General features: G+C 42.7%; 1 protein-coding gene across 2 annotated transcripts in view; it reads right to left on the bottom strand.

The window, feature by feature from the left end:
• Positions 1–18,331, bottom strand: part of CADPS (calcium dependent secretion activator) — a 407,683-nt gene that overhangs the window by 35,843 nt on the left and 353,509 nt on the right. For both annotated transcript variants that reach the window (XM_063122067.1, XM_063122066.1), the window contains exons 26-27: positions 15,294–15,326; positions 7,401–7,508 (exon numbers count right to left, since the gene is read on the bottom strand). In XM_063122067.1, coding sequence (XP_062978137.1) covers positions 7,401–7,508; positions 15,294–15,326 — 141 coding nt within the window. The remainder of the gene's footprint in view (positions 1–7,400; positions 7,509–15,293; positions 15,327–18,331) is intronic.

Here is an 18,331-nt window from a genome sequence, read left to right as displayed (position 1 = left end):
TTCTTTCCTAGTGTTGTTCCATTAGTGCAAATGACATTGCACTGGTGGAAACTAGGTTCTGAACTATATGCAAGAGGAGAAGCAAACTAAAGTTATGTTTGTGCAAGCTTGGTTATGCAAGCGGTTGTGCATTCCATTTGGGCAATCCATTTTGCAAACGGTTGCGCGTAACTCTTGTACAACCTATTGTATAAATATAATGGGCAACTGCTTGCATGTTGGAAAGATTCGGCAGTGCTCCGATGTGACTGGAAGTGCAGATGTATGCACCCCTCCATGAAATGTAATATGTGACACAGTTGCTCATAATCTGCATGTACAACTCCTCCCAGCTCCTCCCCAAGCACTTTTTTGTGCATTCTCTTATATTTCTGTTTTCATGTTTTACAGTGATTTTGTTTGATCAAATTTTGTGATTTTACATTTCTACAACGGAAGCCAATGAACACTGCCTTGGTTGGTTTCAAACAGGTGGTATAGAAATATCTTAAACAAACAGGTCAACAAACAAATTGTGATAGTTTGGCCCTAAAAGGTGGCTAACAAATAACTTGAATAATAAATCAATAAAGAACCAAACGACCCATTACCATCTTAAATTATGTGTGTAGTAGGGGAGAAGCGTCCCCTGCTGCTCTTCAAACTGAAGAAGCAGCTTATCAGCTAGGTAAGCATGTGAACGGGTTGACTCTCTCTCCCCTCCCTACTTGTCCAGATGCTTCTACCATCTCCTTTAAGTCTCATGCTGAGATCTACTTCTGTGCTGTATGGAAAGCTATATTGTACAGCTGATCGCTGGAAGCGACAGTGAAATGGTAAATCAGACTCTCTGCAAAAGCATAGAGCAGTTAGCATCCCAGTATCATCAGGACCTATCACTGCATGATTAAGTTCTTACTAGACTTTTCAGTAAGGGCACCCCTTCCTGATCCGGTAACTGTCAAGGGCAAGCCAAATACACAGAGTCAATCTATGAACATTTAATCTCTACAGAGAAGGCAGATTAAGTGTATAATTGACCCATATAATCCATGTATCATCTCCAGTCAAATGCTTCCTATGTCCGGTTTAGACAGACAGGGGCCCTATCAAAGAAAGCTATCAGAGACTGTATATTACCAGGGCTGTGGATCTCATCAAAGTTCGAGATGGCTTTTTAATCACTGATCTCAGAGACTGCTAGACTTAAGCAGATGAGCTAGTGCTAAGCACATCTGTTTTAATCCTTATCTTCTGCTCAGGCAAGCTCGTGTCTTCAAGAAGTACAAGGAGGGAAAAAATAAATTAATTTTTGTTTAGATCTTTGCAATCTTAAGAGCTTCACTGGATGATTTGATTTCTCATATCAAAAGCATGTTGTTTTTTAAACTATTTTTTTGAGCAGGGGGCAAGATATTGAATTAATCATCTGAGAAGAGGGGAAAAATGCCATCTGCGCCTATTGTGGAGTCTGCATCAACATCTTAAGAACCACAGGCACCTGGATTTACACCCCATTTTCCAGTACTTTGTTGCTACTTTCTTGTGACTATAAGAATACACTCTTCATAATATTTAATACAGCGTTTCTCACTGGGGGATCTGCGGTGTTTGCCTTCCTGAAGCCAAGGGTGGCAGTGTGCCAGACTAGATGTGTCCTTAATCGCATGATTGGCCCTTGTGTGCTTGCTTTTTCCTTTTTGTTACTAGATAGCAGCCTATGTAGCCTCTGTGTGTGTGTGCGTGTGAAAGCTGCATTTAAATCATGGCGTGGTGGTGGTGGTGGGCTTTAACCTTGCCCTGCCACAGTGTAGGTCCATATCAGGCTTCCTGTACTTGCTATTTGCACTGGAAAGGAAGTTGTTCCAATGCCAACATGTCAATGTGTTGGATCTGGACCTGCCTTTTACAGGAGAAAGAGGGACCACTCACAGAACGTCCCTCCACCCAATTTTTCAGAAATCTCCTCCCCACACAATGCAGCTCACTCCATTCAGCACAATCTCCTGACTCTATCACGTATTTTCAGGGGGCTGGAGGGGCTGCTCTGGAAAGGAAGGGGGCAGGGAAGTTCACTTCCACTAGCACAGTTGATGCAACTTAAATCTGATACAGACAGTTGCACGCTGGCTGGATTTGCATAACTACCCTTGCCAGCATAGTTTCTTATGTTATCTGAACCCAATGAGGGTGGTTTATTGGGATGGGAACAAACCACCCCGCAACCCTATAAGAGCCCATGGGTGGTTTGTTACCCACCCCAACAAGCCATCCTTGCTGGTTTTGGATAAGATGAGAAGCCACTCTGCCACATGACCGACATGCAAAATGTGGTTCACAAGTTATGATGGCTTGTTAACCACCCTGTAATCATGAACCAAGCAAATGCGTGCATTACATTTGGATCCCCTGTGTTGGATGGAATCTGACAGAGCTTCCCCCAACCTTACTGCACCAGTGTGCAAAATAAATCAAGTCTGCTTTATACTATACAGGAATTAATGGATACATATTTGCATACGCTGTATGTACCTACAGAAATATGTGATAGCCACATTTTATTTTGTGTACATGATCTTACAACAATAGTCATTTCTTTTTTCACTGTGTATATATTCTATACACTGTATCAAACCAAGGTCAATCATGACTCTTTGCAGGGTGTACACATGGTGTGTATGCACATAAGTTTTTGGTTTTTTTTTTTTTAAAAAAGAGCCTATGACTTTCTCATGTTGCTGGGAACACAACAGGTTACTGTAACACACAAGTGGGGAGCAAGACCACATCATGTAGCCCCAATCCTGATATCACATGTGCTATGTAGGTGTCAGTGTATACATATATATAGGTGTAGGCTTCTTCCTTGCAGATGTTTGCATTATATCTGTGGAGCTCACATAATGGGTACAATGTCAGGGGTGGGCCCCACTTCCTGTTTGCATGTTAAGGTAAGGCTGCTTGTTTTTTTAAATTGTGAATATTAATTCACAATTATTGATTTCTGGATCATGTAGCGCCCCCCCCCCCCCCGCATATGTTCACACTACATGTATAAAACTGGGATTGGGGTTTACATAATACATGGTCCATGGGGGGCAGAGCTATATGGTATGTTCCCACTCACATGTTAAGGCAAGGGTGTTTTAAAAAAATTCTGAATATGACTCGTATGGTTAAACTTAAGATGATAATATATTATAAAATATAACAAGTTGATGAAAATAATGAGACAAACAAAGGCACAGAAAGAAATCTGATGCAGCCAGAAATAACATGTTATGCTTTTAATGACTAGAATTTAATTCATACCAGGGACAGTACACTAGAAGCCCAGTCCTGATGTTCCACTGAAATCAAAGGAGTGATTCCCAAAGGACAGGTGTCATGGTTATATTTGTTCTCTCTGTGTCTCCGGGTGTGCCAAAATTCCCCACAAACCCCAAAGCAAACTGGGACTCTACATGATCCTGACTCTCTTGTCATGCAAGAAACACTACAGGATACCACTTAGGATAAGTGTCTTTGCAAGTTACAAGTTATTAATAATTGCTATATGGGTCACAGAATTTGTTATGTTTCTAGATAATGAAAGATGCTCAAACCACTTCACAAGGATTAAAATAGCCAAGAGATCATGTGCTTCAGGTCATTGGCTGTATCACTTTAAGTCAGAGTTTCAGAACTGACACAAAGGTACAGAGACACACACATCTAGCCAAGAAACACAAACGTACACCCATCCCAATCCTTCTATTTCTTACTCGTTACTAATGGCCCAAGCGAGTTCATTGTAACCAACGTTTTAGTGGGACAAGACAAAGAAATCATGTGAAATTTCAGTAAATACAGTGTCTTGGGGGAGAAAATAGCCTTGTTAGCTGCTCATTGCCAGACCTTCTTAACCAATCTGTTTCTTTCCCTAGTGACCTGAAGAGATTTTTAAAATGATGATGATGATGACTTTATTCTGCAGTAAACCTGACTAATTTACTGAATAAAGGCGATTAAAATGTAGACCACACAGTAATATTCAGATAATCTCCTGCATACCCCAATATCCACCAGGGAGAATAATTCTGCTTATAGCACACGTGGAACAGGGGATCTGGGGAGGAAATGAACACTAAGCACTGTAAAGTGAATGGATGCCTTTAGGAACAAAAGAAAAGGCAAAATTAGCATTTTGAAACTGAGTTGCCAATAATAGTAATAACTAAAAATATTAATTCTTTTTTCTTCCTTCTTTTTAAAGTGGAAAATGAAGAAGACCAGATAGGTACAAGGAGGGATTAAATGGAAATAAAAAACAAAACAATACAGGGACAGACATCATAAAGATGAACAGCACAATCCTATTGTCTGTTTACTTGGAAAGTAAGTCTGGCTGTGTTTGATGGGGTTTATGCCCATGGAAGTGTGCTCAGAATTATAGCCTACATAGGTTTTTTGGTTATTTATATTTCAACAAAGTAGGCAATGCAAGGTTTTGGAAAACTTAGGCCAATCTGTCCAGTGGACTGACTCACATAGTTTAGGGCATGGGAGGAATGTGTAGCCTCCAGTTGTCATAAGACTGCAACTCCCATCAGCCCTAGCTTGCATAGCCAATGGTGATGATGATGGGAGTTGCAGTCAAATAACAATTGGATTACATGTTCCCCATCCCTGTGTTAGGGTAGCCTTCCCCAACATTGGTCTCTCCTGATGTTTTGCCTACAGCTCCCATCATCCCTGATCATTGATCATGCTAGGTGGTGCTGATAGGAACTGTATGCCAAAACATATGGAAGAACCCAGGTTGGAGAAGGCAACTTTATGATGACATCCTGTACCTTTAACAATTTCTGAACGTGCAACTGATCATGCCAGAGTGAGAATGTTCCACTTTCTGAAATTCCTTCTATACAACTGCGCAAGGCATTGAAATCACATCCTTGCTTACATTTAGTTATTCTATGCTTGCTCCTGAAAAATGGCCTGAGGTAAATTATCCTCTACTTTAGGAGATGAAAATAATATCGTGTTTCTGAGTTTCATGATAAGGATTTGGGACTAATACACCATGCGGAACTTCATGGAGATGCCCAAATGGCCCTGCTAAATGAAATGAAATGCTCATGATATTTCAAATGGCAGTGGCAGGAAGCCATAGGAGACCAGCTTTTCATGACTGCGGGAAGTATAAGGCACATTGCTCCATCCCCCAAAACAATGGCAATTGGAGCAGGAATAGGAAATGAGGTTTGCATCAGATTTTTGTAGAGAAAATGTAATCAGTGGGGTGGCCTAATAAAGCTATGGGATTTGAAGTTTTGGATATGAATAGCACTCATCAATTTTTGTAGAAATGTGCTTTAGATAGAATGGAGGATTGGACACGTAATTCTCATCATTTTCAGATAAAAAAAGAAAGCTGAGATTTGAGAGTGCAAACTGTTGTATGAAAGTGAGAAAAAGGACAGAATGGGGGCCCTAGACCATAATAATACACATGGTCCTTGACTGATGTACCCACAACCTTACAATTGAGCAAGGTTGCCTTAGGGCTGTTTGGGAAACAAGTTGCGGCTTTAACCCAGTTTTGATCCTCCCAGTATGCAACCCTGTCCTCCAGTGGGGTTTATATTACTGAGAGAGGTGCTTCAAATGGGTCCATAATGTAACCTTAAGCCAAGTGAGTTCTTGCTGTGCATTTGCTCTTTTGCAAAGACACTGCTGAAATATTTCAAAAGCTAATTTAACCAAGAAATATTTATTTAGTTATTGCATTTATATCCCACCTTTCCGTTACAAATAGTGCTCTCAAGGCAGACATTTGAACTTGTAAACCACGATCTGATTGAATTGAAATATCAATTCAACTATCCCACTTGTAAAGTTCAAAACAAGCTGCTGGGATGCACACAAAACTGGAAACTGCTCAAAGAAATGGCTGGCACTGAAAAGAACAGTCCCTGGAAATGTACTGCTAATAGAAGAATTTCCACATAGATGGGCAGAGTACTAGCAGATCTGTAACAGAGGAGAAATGACTGCCTCTTTTGCCATTGCCAAGTGGAGAGGTGATTTGTCTTTGGCATTTTTTAATGCTTGAAATTCTCTTAAGAGGAAAGCAGTCTCTGGAGTGGTTTATGCATGAATGAGGCATTCTCAGTGGATATGGGTCATGCTAGTAGATGTACACAGGAAGATTATTTGACTCCAATTCATGCCACTTGATATAATGTGATAAAACATTTGACATGAGAGATAAGTTCCATTTTAATCTTGCAGAATATCACGGAAGTGGGGGTGAAAGGAGAGAATTATGCAGTAGTAGAGGTTTCAGTGGGAAAGGGAAATGGGGAGAGAGATGTGTAATATTCAAAGGAGGGATTTAATAAAGATTTGGGATGGTTGTCGTGGGAGAGGAAAAGCTTTCCTTTTCAATGCAAGCGAGGGAGCACGTGAACAAAGCACCAGCGTGTCTGAAGGCATTCATAGCTGACAGCCAGAATAAAGGAAAAATGAGAGTGCTGAGAAGTGGAAGGAGAGAAAAAGGAAGCTGTTTTTACAGTCACACAAACACATAAACAAAGATCCATCCTAACAAGTGATTGAAACAGTAATGCCAAGCGTCTGCTTCAAGCATAAATGCTAGACTGCACAATTGCTACAAGGACAGAAAATGTGTTGCACAGCAAAAGCAACAGAAAGGCAGAGAAGTCTGTTAACATGTACTCCATCCTATTTAAAATAAAATCTCAGTTGACACTTGGAAGCTATCGGGCACCACAGCCACTGCCCTCTTTCATGGTTTACCTACAAACTGGAATATCATTCGAGATCAAAATTAACCCGATGTTTCCAGATTTTAAAATGGATGATAAGCACCATCATGTATTTCCAAGAGGACCCTAGTTCCAGTTTAAAGCACAACAATGGTACTGTATAACACAGAAATTGGATTTCTTCTTTAATTCATGCTCATTTTCTTTTATTTTTTTTTCGAGGGGGGAGAACAGGTCTAATTTATTTTTTGATATTTTGGCATGTCAGCAATGTGATTCATTCCTAAATTTCACATGCACCCTATCTGACTTCGTCACCCTGTCCCGCTCTTTATATCAGGGCTTTAATGGTAAGAATAATGACTAACACATTCCTCTTATAGACTAGTAAGTATTGATTTAAGATGCTCATATCCCAAAATCTATACAGAGAGAAACTGGGACAAAGTGGAACTGAGTAGAGCATTAGAGCGGACAGAGAGCAGATAGACTGAATTTCAATAAGAAGGAAAGGTAACGTAAATCTGTTTTTAAAATACCTACAACTGATCAGTTATCTCAAAATGTGACTTATCCTCCTGTCTCATTTTGTCACATTTTGCAGTTTCTCCTCCTTGGATTTCCAAGGTAGAGGAGGCATCTACTTACATCAAATAACCTTTCTATATACATCTCCTCATTGACCTTATCACGCAGGATGTCCTGAGAATGGCGAACGAAGGTCACGTAGGCGTCAGCAACATCCATCCCTGGTTTCTGTACAGAGAAAAGGAGTGGGGCAGGGAGGTGGGGAAAGAGAGGAGGGAAAAGCATGAAAATGGCACCTTCCCAAGACAGTCGTAAGGCTTTTCTATCGCCTCCACCGCTAGTGCTCTATTCTCTCTCTCACTGCGGCTGTGGATCCTTCTTCTAGCAGACCTCTGTGACATATTTGGGCATGAGCCATTGCTTTCTGCAATGAAGGTAGGGTAACATCATTCTATGCACACTCTCTGGGCATGGCTATTTGGGGCGATATACCGGGGATCACCCCAGGATCGTCCGGGTGCATTCATATGATGCACAGGAGATATCAGGAGCAGGGAGGGATGATCCTTCCCTTGACCCAGGACATCACCCTACCGTTTTAGCCCGCTTTTTCCGTGGTCTCAGGATGATCTTGAGACCATGGAATGTGTGGGCGGGCGTTGCAGGTTGTCCTCGTTCCTTGCGAGTAACCATAAGGATCCGGGACCTGGGCACCTCAGGAGCTCTGCACCCATCAGGGGTGGGATGGGGGGAGCAGGATTTTTTTTTTTTTTAAAAAAAACCCACTTACGGGTTTTGCGCAGGAGTGCTCTTGCGCTCCTTCTCCTTTAAAAAAACAAAACAAAATGGCGAGCGCAACGTCCTCTTCCTCCTGGGATGTTGTGTGCCACGACCGCATGTAGACAGAGGGGGAGATCTCGCGATAACCATATCACGAGATCCTCCTACCTCCGTCATGCTAGACCCAGTAGGTCTAGCCATGGTCTCTCTCATTTTTGCCTCAAGGGAAGTGGCTTGGATGGATTTATTTATTTATTGAATTTATATCCCGCCTTTGATATGCCAATGCTAGGAAGTTCTCTTTTGCAGAACTATTGACTTAATTAGCAAAATAACAACTTGTGCTATCCCCCTCCCCTTATCTTCTTTATGCAGTTCTCCTGTTATATAAAGTTAGAAGGCTAACACACAGTCCTAGTCTCTTGCACTCATTCTCTTAGGGCTTTTGAAATATCTATGTTTATATTTTAAAACCCTATTGAATAATAATAATAATAATAATAATAATAATAATAATAATAATAATAATAATATCCTGCCTTTTTCCCAGTACTGGGACTCAAGGCGGTTTACAAGATTAAAACATGTACAATTAAAACATAAAAATATAAACATACAAAAGTAAAATAGAATTAAACCTGCAGTAAAATTAAAAACATGGGTAGGGGGTAGGAATCCAATACATTAACACAGGTCCAGAGTAGTTCCAAAAGCATGCCAGAACAAAAATGTTTTTGTCTGCCTCCAAAAGTGTAGCACAGAAAGAGCCAGCCTAGCCAACCTGGGAAAGGAGTATTCTTAGTACTTCCTGGGAAGGGAGTATCCTGATATTATCGCTATATTTTACTCCTTCAAAGTGGGACAATTGATATTTCTCTGTGTCTAAGGTTGCAATTCAAAGTTAAACAGTTTGTATTGATTTCAATAGAAAGTTAAGGGGATACTTAACTTTTCCCCATTGAAACTAACAGGGCCTTAATTCTGTTTAACCGTTGCTGGATTATGGCCTATATCTAGAACGAACAAGGCTCAAATCCTATGTATATTTGCCTGAGAGTAAGTCCTACTGAACACAGTAGGACTTACTTTTGAATAAACAAGCATAGGACTGCCAGTGGTGCAGCTAAGTAATTTTAAACCGTGGACTTAAGGGTCTTTTTGCTGGGCCGGTGGGAGCTTTAGACAGCCATGTGTATTACTTCAGTTGTGAAGCACAATTGTGCTTTTAACCTGTTGGTTGTTTTATTGTGGTTTTAATTTTTGTGAACCGCCCAGAGAGCTTCTGCTATTGGGCAGTATAAAAATGATAAATAAGCACACAATTAACATTTCTCCCCATCCTCATTCTATGCTTTACTACTTCTTTTCCATATCTGATGTCTTACAACAAAACAGCAACATCAAATGTTTAGACAGGGGAAAAAGTCCTACAACTCCCAGAATGCTCCAGTCAGCCTGTGCATCCACCATGCTGGCTGGGGGATGCTGAGAGTTGTAGAACATTTTTCTGTCTAGACATGCATAGGATTGCATCCTTAAATCATAGCACTATCATGACTGCAAGAATAATATAGAGTTTGCTGGTCCAGGTCTGTTTGCTGCTCTCTGGCTAGTCGTTGCTCCACCCCCCAGGGCTGTGGGCCCCTGAACTTTGGCTCCAAGGTCTGGCCCTAGTTGCACCACTGAGGACTGCACTGCTAATCTCCTACCTTCTCGGTGTGTCTCCCTCAGTACCAATTTCCCTTAAACCTGAATTGATAAAGCTTGCAAGAACTGTAGAGGTCATGGCACAGTTTGTGTTTCCCTGCACAGAAGCAAGTGGTGGAGATAATTTGGGAGAAAATAATCACTAAATAAGTTCACACTCCTTGATATGCTGGAATCGAACTTATCTCAAAGGAAACCCATTAAAATGCTGAAATAAGAGTCATTATGAAAGCTGCCACACAAATCTTAAATGTCTGTGGCACATTGGAAGTTTCTTAATAATGGGTGTCATTACTTTTATTACTGTGGTTTGCTGCAGATCACAAAGTATCATTTCTCTATGAGATGTGATTGTCAGCCACTGTAAATTGAAGTTAGTTAACACTTCTGTGTAATTTCCAGGGTGAAAATGAGGACAGTTTGAGAAGCAGTAGGAAGGCAGTTTATAGATATATGTATTAAAACAGAAATACAATTATCAAGCAAAGGGCCAATGGTTGGCCCTAGAGATGCCAGTAACATTTTTAACACCTACTGAAACAATGACAAGGTATTAATTTAAAAAACAATGAGGACAATATAAAATGTGGCTGTTATACTTTTCAAGCAATTTCCAGCAAGTGGATTGTTCCAGCTTTATGATGCAACAAAAAGTGCTTCAATTGCCCAATACTAAACAATTGTCCTCCTAGAATTAGACGAGGAAATGGTTATAGAATAGAATAGAATATTTATTTCTTACCCACCTCTCCCTCTGGATCGAGGCGGGAAATATCATTAAATACAAAATCACAATACAATGCATAAAACCAGTTAAAAACATATAAAACTGATACAGTATTAAAGTAACAATTGGACATGTTAAAAAACATCTGGGTAGGGCTGCCAGAAGAGATTAGTCTCTATGGCTTTCTGAAACTCAGCAAGACTATTAAGTCAACAAACCTCTCCCAGCAGGCCATGCCACAGTCTGGGAGTGGCAGAAGAGAAGGTCCTCTGGGTAACAGTTGTCAGACTAGTTTTGGCTGACTGGAGTAAATTCTTCCCAGAGGACTTGAGTGTGTGGGGCGAATTGTATGGGGGAAGGCGATCCCGCAGGTAACCTGGACCCAAACCATGTAGGGCTTTAAAGGTAATAACCAATACTTTGTACTTTGCCCGGAAACTAATTGGCAGCCAGTGAAGTTATTTTAAAGTTTATTAATGCTAAGAGAGCAAAGCTTTTACCTAGACCCTAACAAGCCTCCCGAATTCACAGGTTTTTTGGCTGGGGGTGGAAAGCTTCTCTTTCAAAGAATTGCTAGTCACAGGGATGGGATTTGGGAGCAGATGGAATGGCAATGCTGACCTAATCATGGAAATCAGATTGTAGCTGAGCAATGGGGACCTGGAGTTGGATCCAGGATCTGTCCTCTGTTGACGGAATGGGTCTGTTGGTGGAAGGTGCCTCTAGTCAAGGAGCCCTCCTGCATCCAACTCACCCCATTTCACTCAGCAGGATCCCGTGCCCCAATGTGTAGCATTATCAGGGGACAGGAGGGGCTGCCAGGGAGAGAATGGGGCAGGGGAATACACTTCTGTCAGCCCAATTACACATGCCTAAATCTGGATCCAACCCCTGGGATTTTTTCCAGTCCTTCTTTCCTCCCGATGAATTTATTTGCTGGCATGGAATGCAAATTTGGGTATTAGACTGTAAATGCAGTTTCTTAGCATTTCCCTCCTAAATATTTGTGTGATGAAGTGGTTTTATGAAAGTGCCCCTCCCCTCCAGCATGAGTACGGTGCAGTTTAGAGAGTGTTGGATATGAACCAGGAAAATCAAGAGCATCATCACATGGGGGAAAATCACGTTTCCTTATCGTCACTTCTCTGACCTCACTTTTGTCCCTCATTACTTCCTCTTTCTGCCTGGAGGGGAAAGAGGAAGTAAACAAAGACCTGGCTCATTCAGGGGGCATTTGTATCTTGCTGCTTTTCCTGCACAAAGCAGGAGATTCTGGGACATACCATTTTTTTTAAAAAAAAGTCACATTAAAAGGGGACCATTTTGTGATGGAAAAACGAGTGGGAGGCGCATGGGAGGCAGACATCATTGTCTAAAGGACGCATGTACACCCGTAAGCGCCTAAACTACCCTACAGGGAAAAGTTGGATGATGTCACATGTGTCCCCGAGTTTTTTTTTGGAGAAACAGCAAGATCAAAGATAGATAGATAGATAGATAGATAGGCAATATTGTAAGATCAGAAGTTTTATTCTGGACATTTTGTCATGTGAAAACTGAAAGGAATATATAATTCTAAACTTTGCCTGTAACTTCCATAAAGATATATGGAACTAAGCACAATAGTTTAAGACAGCTTTCCCCAACCTGGTGCCCTCCAAAAGTGTTGGATTACAACTCCCATCATCCCCAGTTAATATGGCTATTGGGGTTGCTGGCTGGAGACAATAGGACTTGTGGTCCGAGTCATCTGAAGGGTACCAGTTGGGGAAGACTGGTTTAAGCCCTACTCATAACTATAACTTCTATTTCCTTGTCTCTGGGCAGGATCCAATGGAGGCCTTCTGCATGCGGCCCCTACTGCTGGCAGGCATGATGTAGCACTTCTGGGGGTAAGCCCCATTGGATCTTGCCCTGTGTGTGTACACTTTCACAAATGTGGATTCATGTGTAGAATGTGAATGATAAATTTAAGAGCAGTTGTTTCTGTTTGTAAATCATCAGAACAAAATGTCTGTCTGCAACTGACTCCTGCTTTATCAGTCATAATCCCTGACTGCAACCAACATTCATATACTACACTTAAACTTCATTTAAATGTTAATTTCTGGTGAGCAGAGTGCTTTGCGTGAGATCTTTAAGAGCTCTCTTCATTATAATCTAAGCTCTAAATAGAGGGCTGTAGCACCATTTGCCCTTTCAAAAATGAAATAATGTGGTTATCTTGCAGGAAAGGCTTCAAGGTTGCTTTTGGTATTCACATCACCAATTCATCATTTTTTCCTCCCAAAAACATTTTCCCCTCCTTAAAGTTAACGTTATGCTAACACTTAAAAAAATAAATATTAAAAAGACCAATTAACACATTCAGGGTCACCTGTAACATGAGACAGACTGACTCTGTTAAATGGTATAACAGTTGAAAACAAAAGGCTACAATCTATCGCGTAATTAAGTGTGGTTAAGCCTGTTAACTCTATGTTGGTTTGTGGCCTAATTTAAAAATACAATCAAATATCATTAATTTGGGTGCAGAGTCCCTACTGGCACTTGGAACAATGTTGATGTCCTGCACTATCACCTGGGAGGGGGGTGTCTTCATGGCACCAGGTTAGTGTGTGTCCCTCGGAAACACCACGGCTTCCCTCCCCCAGGGTGGCATTGGATAATCCCGATGCCAAGGAATACAGGGTTTCTGGGCAGCCATCCGGGGAAAGGAGCCGCCCCTACCCTCTTACTGGTGGAAGGTGACAAATCGCAGGTCGCCTTACACCAGGCACTGCCTGGCCACACCTCTGCTGCAACTCTGGAGTGAGGCGAGGGGTTGTCTTGACATCGTCTTGTATGTCCTCGCCTCAGTCTGGAGAAAAAAGTTAGGGTAAGTTCCCGACTTTTTTATCCACAGCTTGGGCAGAAAGCCCCGGGGTGGGTGCACGACTGAAGCGGTGGCATATAATTGCTGCCTTGCCCTCACCTTGGGGTTTTCTGAGTGTTTAGACAGCCCCCTGGCCTCTGCGTTCCAAGGGATCCCTGATTATTTTGTCATTTTTGGCAACACAGGTCTGAGTCTCTAAAAATCTCATGATAAAGCATGAGGGCCAATCTGGCTTATATTTAGGTTATGCTAGTGAGAACTGACCTAGCACCAGCATATCTTGTTTTGAATGGGTCATTCAGCTAAAGTTCCCTGTTAGGAGCTCTTGGATTTCCTATCAGCACTCATCACCTGTTGCTTGATGCTAACATGATTTTTCTCAGTCTAGAAAACTGAACTGTTGTTCTCTTTCCTTTCCCCCCTTTACAAGCCCTCTCTTTTAGTCTGGCCTATTTTGTTTGTTTGTTTACAACAACAATTGATACAGTTATTGTGGCACAGTCTCCATAGCTATCATTGTCTGAGATGTTGACAGCTAATTTACTAGCATGCCGCAGCATGGCACAGTGCGGTCTTCCTTCATACCCTGGAACTGCTGCCACCCCATGGCCTGTAAGCCCTCATAGCTTACTATAGATAGTATGTAACGGTGTCATTTCACAAGCACAAGGCTTCTGCCACTTGCAAAATTCCATTTTTATTCTTATGCACATGTCAAATGGAATTCTTCGATTCCGCCTGTGTAAGCCCTTCCACAAGGTGTTGCACAATTCATTCCTACTTCATTCAAAAAGGTATTGCCTGTACTAGCTGTGCTAGTTGTTCCGTTAATGCTAGCAGAACAATGCCACCTCTTATACTTTTTACCACTTGCCTAACAGAATGCTGGACTAGACCCTTGGTCTGATCCAGCATGGCTCTTTTTATGTTCTTTAGGGGTGAGGCCAATTCACATGGATGAGTGTTCATAGTAACACTGTGCAAGATGTTTGTTTACCATTGTGTAAAGTGCCAGCTCTTTACATTTTATTCATAGTATACCTCCTTCAGAAAAGAGTAATCATGTCTTGTGATCTATGAAAGTGATATACCAAAGTGACTGTTGCTACGTAGGCCTTAGCTAGACCTACCTGCTATCCCGCAACGGAGGAGGGAAGATCTCGTGCTGTGTTTAATGCGAGATCCCTCCTCTGTCTACATGTGACACGCGACGACCTCAGCAGGAGAGGTGTTGCGTACGCCATTTTAAAATTTTTTAAAGGACCAGCAGCGCACAAATACTTGTGCGCTGAAGGTAAGTGGTTTTTTAAATTTAAATTATTTTCCCCACTCCCCCCACTCTACCCCCGATGGGCGCAGTGCTTCTTAGGAGTGCTTTGCCCCGTGTGCAGCTCCTGGCTCCGCGGCACCTGGCCACATGTTCCACGGTCTTGGGCTTCAGCCCGGGACTGCGGAAAAACTGGGGCCAAAGGGGAGGGCTTTATCCCGGGGCAAGGGAGGGATGATCCCTCCCTGATCCCGGGATCCCCTGTGTGTCATGTGGACACACAGGGACGATCCCGGGGTTCGCCCCGGGATAAAGCCTCATCTAGCTATGGCCATAGTTATTGATTCATATGCAAAGGTGAACATTGCAGGTTTGTATGACGTTTGTTCCATATTCCTCACTGCATTACATTTTACATATCACTGGGTGATAAACACCATATGATGCATTTGACAGAGATCCATGAAAGCGGGCATCATAAGGCAGGGGGGAATCAATGGAAAATGTTCAGAATGAATCAGCTCTCAGAAACCTTTGTACAGACATCTCAGGTTCAAAATTGGCTGTATGTGTGTATAATCATTATTGCAAAAATGTCAATATCCATCGAGCCCTTTTGTTATAAAAACAAGAGACCCATGCTTAAATCATGCTTACGGGCACATCCACGTATTTGGAAGCTGCCTTCACCTGAAAAAGAAGCACAGCTCAGTTTAGTTTAACGCTTATGCTTTCAAGTTATGCAAACAATACACAAACAGTGCAACAAAATATGGTACTTGAATTATTAGATTTTTTTAAAAAAATGCTATTCCATATATTGACTATTAGCCCAATCCAGTTTGATTGAGGGATAGATTATTATTAAGCAAACTGAAGCACTCAGATGATAAAATATAGTTGGAAAAACATTTGAACATCCATTAATCAAATTTCAAAAACACAAGCAAGAGTATTACATGAATTAGATGGTAAATGATTTGACTGTAAAATGAAAGCACAACTTCAGTACTGTGTTGACAAATTTGACTCCTTTTTTTTAAAGTATGGGGACTTCTACAGGATGATTCCTTCCTGTGCTGCCAAAGAAATGTGAGAAACTCCAGGCCACATTAGGAAAGTTCACACTGCAGCTCATCCTGTGTGCCTGTGTGTGTGCCCGTGTGTGTGTGTGTGTTTCTCACATTACCCTAGTGACACAGAAAGAAGCTACACTGCACTGACTCCTATGCCGCTGGAGTAATGTAAGATGGAGCCCTGAGTGTTCACAATGACTTTTCCAGTAGCGCAGTGTGATGGCCTCTGGTACTGCAAATTGACTAAGGATGTGATTCTATTCCTTGGGGCAAATGGGACTGATTGTATGAAGAAGAAGAAGAAGAAGAAGAAGAAGAAGAAGAAGAAGAAGAAGAAGAAGAAGAAGAAGAAGAGCATCATCATCTTGCTTCCATGTGTGAACTGGACCTAGCGTTTCAATATTCTAAGAACCAAAACAGACATTACTTTCATTTTTACTCTAGTGTAAGTACTGGGGCTCCAATCTGGATAAGGATCCTAGCATGGGATATAGGGGGCTTCAGACCATCACCACATGCCTGCAACTGAATGTCCTTAAAGATTTTTGAGTAAAGTCTGCTTTGGCTTTGAATGTTCCAAGACTATGGCCATTCTGCCACGCCCGGCATAGCCTGGGTGTGGGGAGGCATTTGTGGGCAGGGGAGATAGGAGACGTGCCCAGCCAGCATTGGCTGGGTGCTGGTATGGTGCCACATGGGGGGAGGGGCTAAGGAGCTCAGAAACTGCGGGCTCTCCCTCCCTTCACTATTGCACCCTGCTTGGGCTGGGTTAGACAGTCTTTGGTGTGGTGTTGGACAATCCCAGGACAGTGGTCCTGGGGGACTTCTGGAGAGTTTAGGGAACTTTAGGGAATGAAAAAGGCTGGACAGAAAGCAAATGGTGAAAGACTTGGACTGGGGATGATCAACACATGCTAGAGACCATATTTGTGTCTATTGTATAGCAGCTCCTAGTAGTTGACTCTGCTAGACATGGATCCATGTCTGTGCAGTTCCTAGATCCACATCTGGATGATAGTGGTAGACTGGATGATGATGAAAAAGTTGAGGCTGGATCCTGACCAGATGGAGACATTGTGGCTGGGTAGTTCCTGTGTTGGGGAATTAGGTAGATCACCTGTTCTGGATGGAGTTATACTCCCACTGAAGGGTCAGGTTCATCATCTGGGGATACTCCTTGAACTACTGGAAGCTCAGGTGGACTCAGTGACTAGGAATGCCTTTTACCAGCTTTAACTGGTATGCCAGTTATGGGTGTTCTTGGCTGGGGATATTCTGGCCATGGTTTTGGAACGGAAACTGCCTTGGTCGCCCTGGTCGCCTTCAGGCCTGGTTTTGGAATGGAAACTGCCTTGGTCGTCCTGTGGGATGACCTCTGTCGGGAGAGAGACAGCGGGAGTGCGACCCTGTTGGTTCTCCTGGACCTCTCAGCGGCCTTCGATACCATCGACCATGGTATCCTTCTGGATAGGTTGTCTGAGCTGGGAGTTGGAGGTACTGCGTTGCAGTGGTTCCGCTCATACTTGGATGGTCGATTCCAGAAGGTGGTGCTGGGGGATTATTGCTCTGTGCCATGGCTCCTAAGCCACGGGGTTCCACAGGGCTCTATCTTATCCCCTATGCTGTTTAACATATACATGAAGCCACTGGGGGAGGTTATCCGGAGATGTGGACTGAGGTGTCATCAATATGCGGATGATACCCAGCTCTACATTTCCTTTTCATCAAACCCAGGTGAGGCAGTGGCTGTTCTGAACCAGTGCCTGGGCACGGTAATGGACTGGATGAGGGCTAACAAACTGAGACTCAATCCAGACAAGACGGAAGTACTGTTAGCGGGTGGTTCATCTGTCCGGCGAGGTGATGTTTGCCCTGTCCTGGACGGGGTTGCACTCCCCCTAAAGGATCGGGTCCATAGTTTGGGGGTGCTCTTGGATCCAGAACTGTCACTTGAGGCACAGGTGAACTCAGTGGCAAAGAGCACCTTTTATCAGCTCAGGCTGATATACCAGCTGCACCCTTATCTGGACAGAGATAGCTTAGCTACAGTTATCCATGCTCTGATAACCTCTCGTTTGGATTACTGCAATGCGTTATACGTGGGGCTGCCTTTGAAAACGGTCCGGAAACTTCAACTGGTGCAAAACAGGGCAGCAAGGTTATTAACAGGGACTGGCCGGCGAGATCACATTACGCCAGTCCTTTTACAACTTCATTGGCTGCCAGTCCAGGTCCGGGCCCAATTCAAAGTGCTGGTATTAACATTTAAAGCCCTAAACGGTTTGGGGCCAGGTTATCTGAAGGAACGCCTCCTCCCATATGTACCTACCCGGACCTTAAGATCATCTACAGGGGCCCTTCTCCGTGAGCCCCTGCCAAAGGAAGTGAGGCAGGTGGCTACTAGGAGGAGGGCTTTCTCCACTGTGGCACCCCGGTTGTGGCATGAGCTCCCCAGAGAGGTCCGCCTGGCGCCTACACTGTACTCCTTTCGTCGCCAGCTGAAGACCTTTTTATTCACTCAGTATTTTAACACTTAATTTTAACTTAAATTTAAATTTTACTGTTTTAACTCTGTATTTTAATCTTATATCAACTTTGCTGTGTGGTTTTATCCTGGTT

This window comes from Elgaria multicarinata, chromosome 3 (genome assembly GCF_023053635.1).
Source record: "Elgaria multicarinata webbii isolate HBS135686 ecotype San Diego chromosome 3, rElgMul1.1.pri, whole genome shotgun sequence".
Classification (NCBI taxonomy): Eukaryota; Metazoa; Chordata; class Lepidosauria; order Squamata; family Anguidae; genus Elgaria; species Elgaria multicarinata.
The sequence above is the reverse complement of the archived record's forward strand: the minus strand, read 5'-3'. Positions and strand labels throughout refer to the sequence as shown.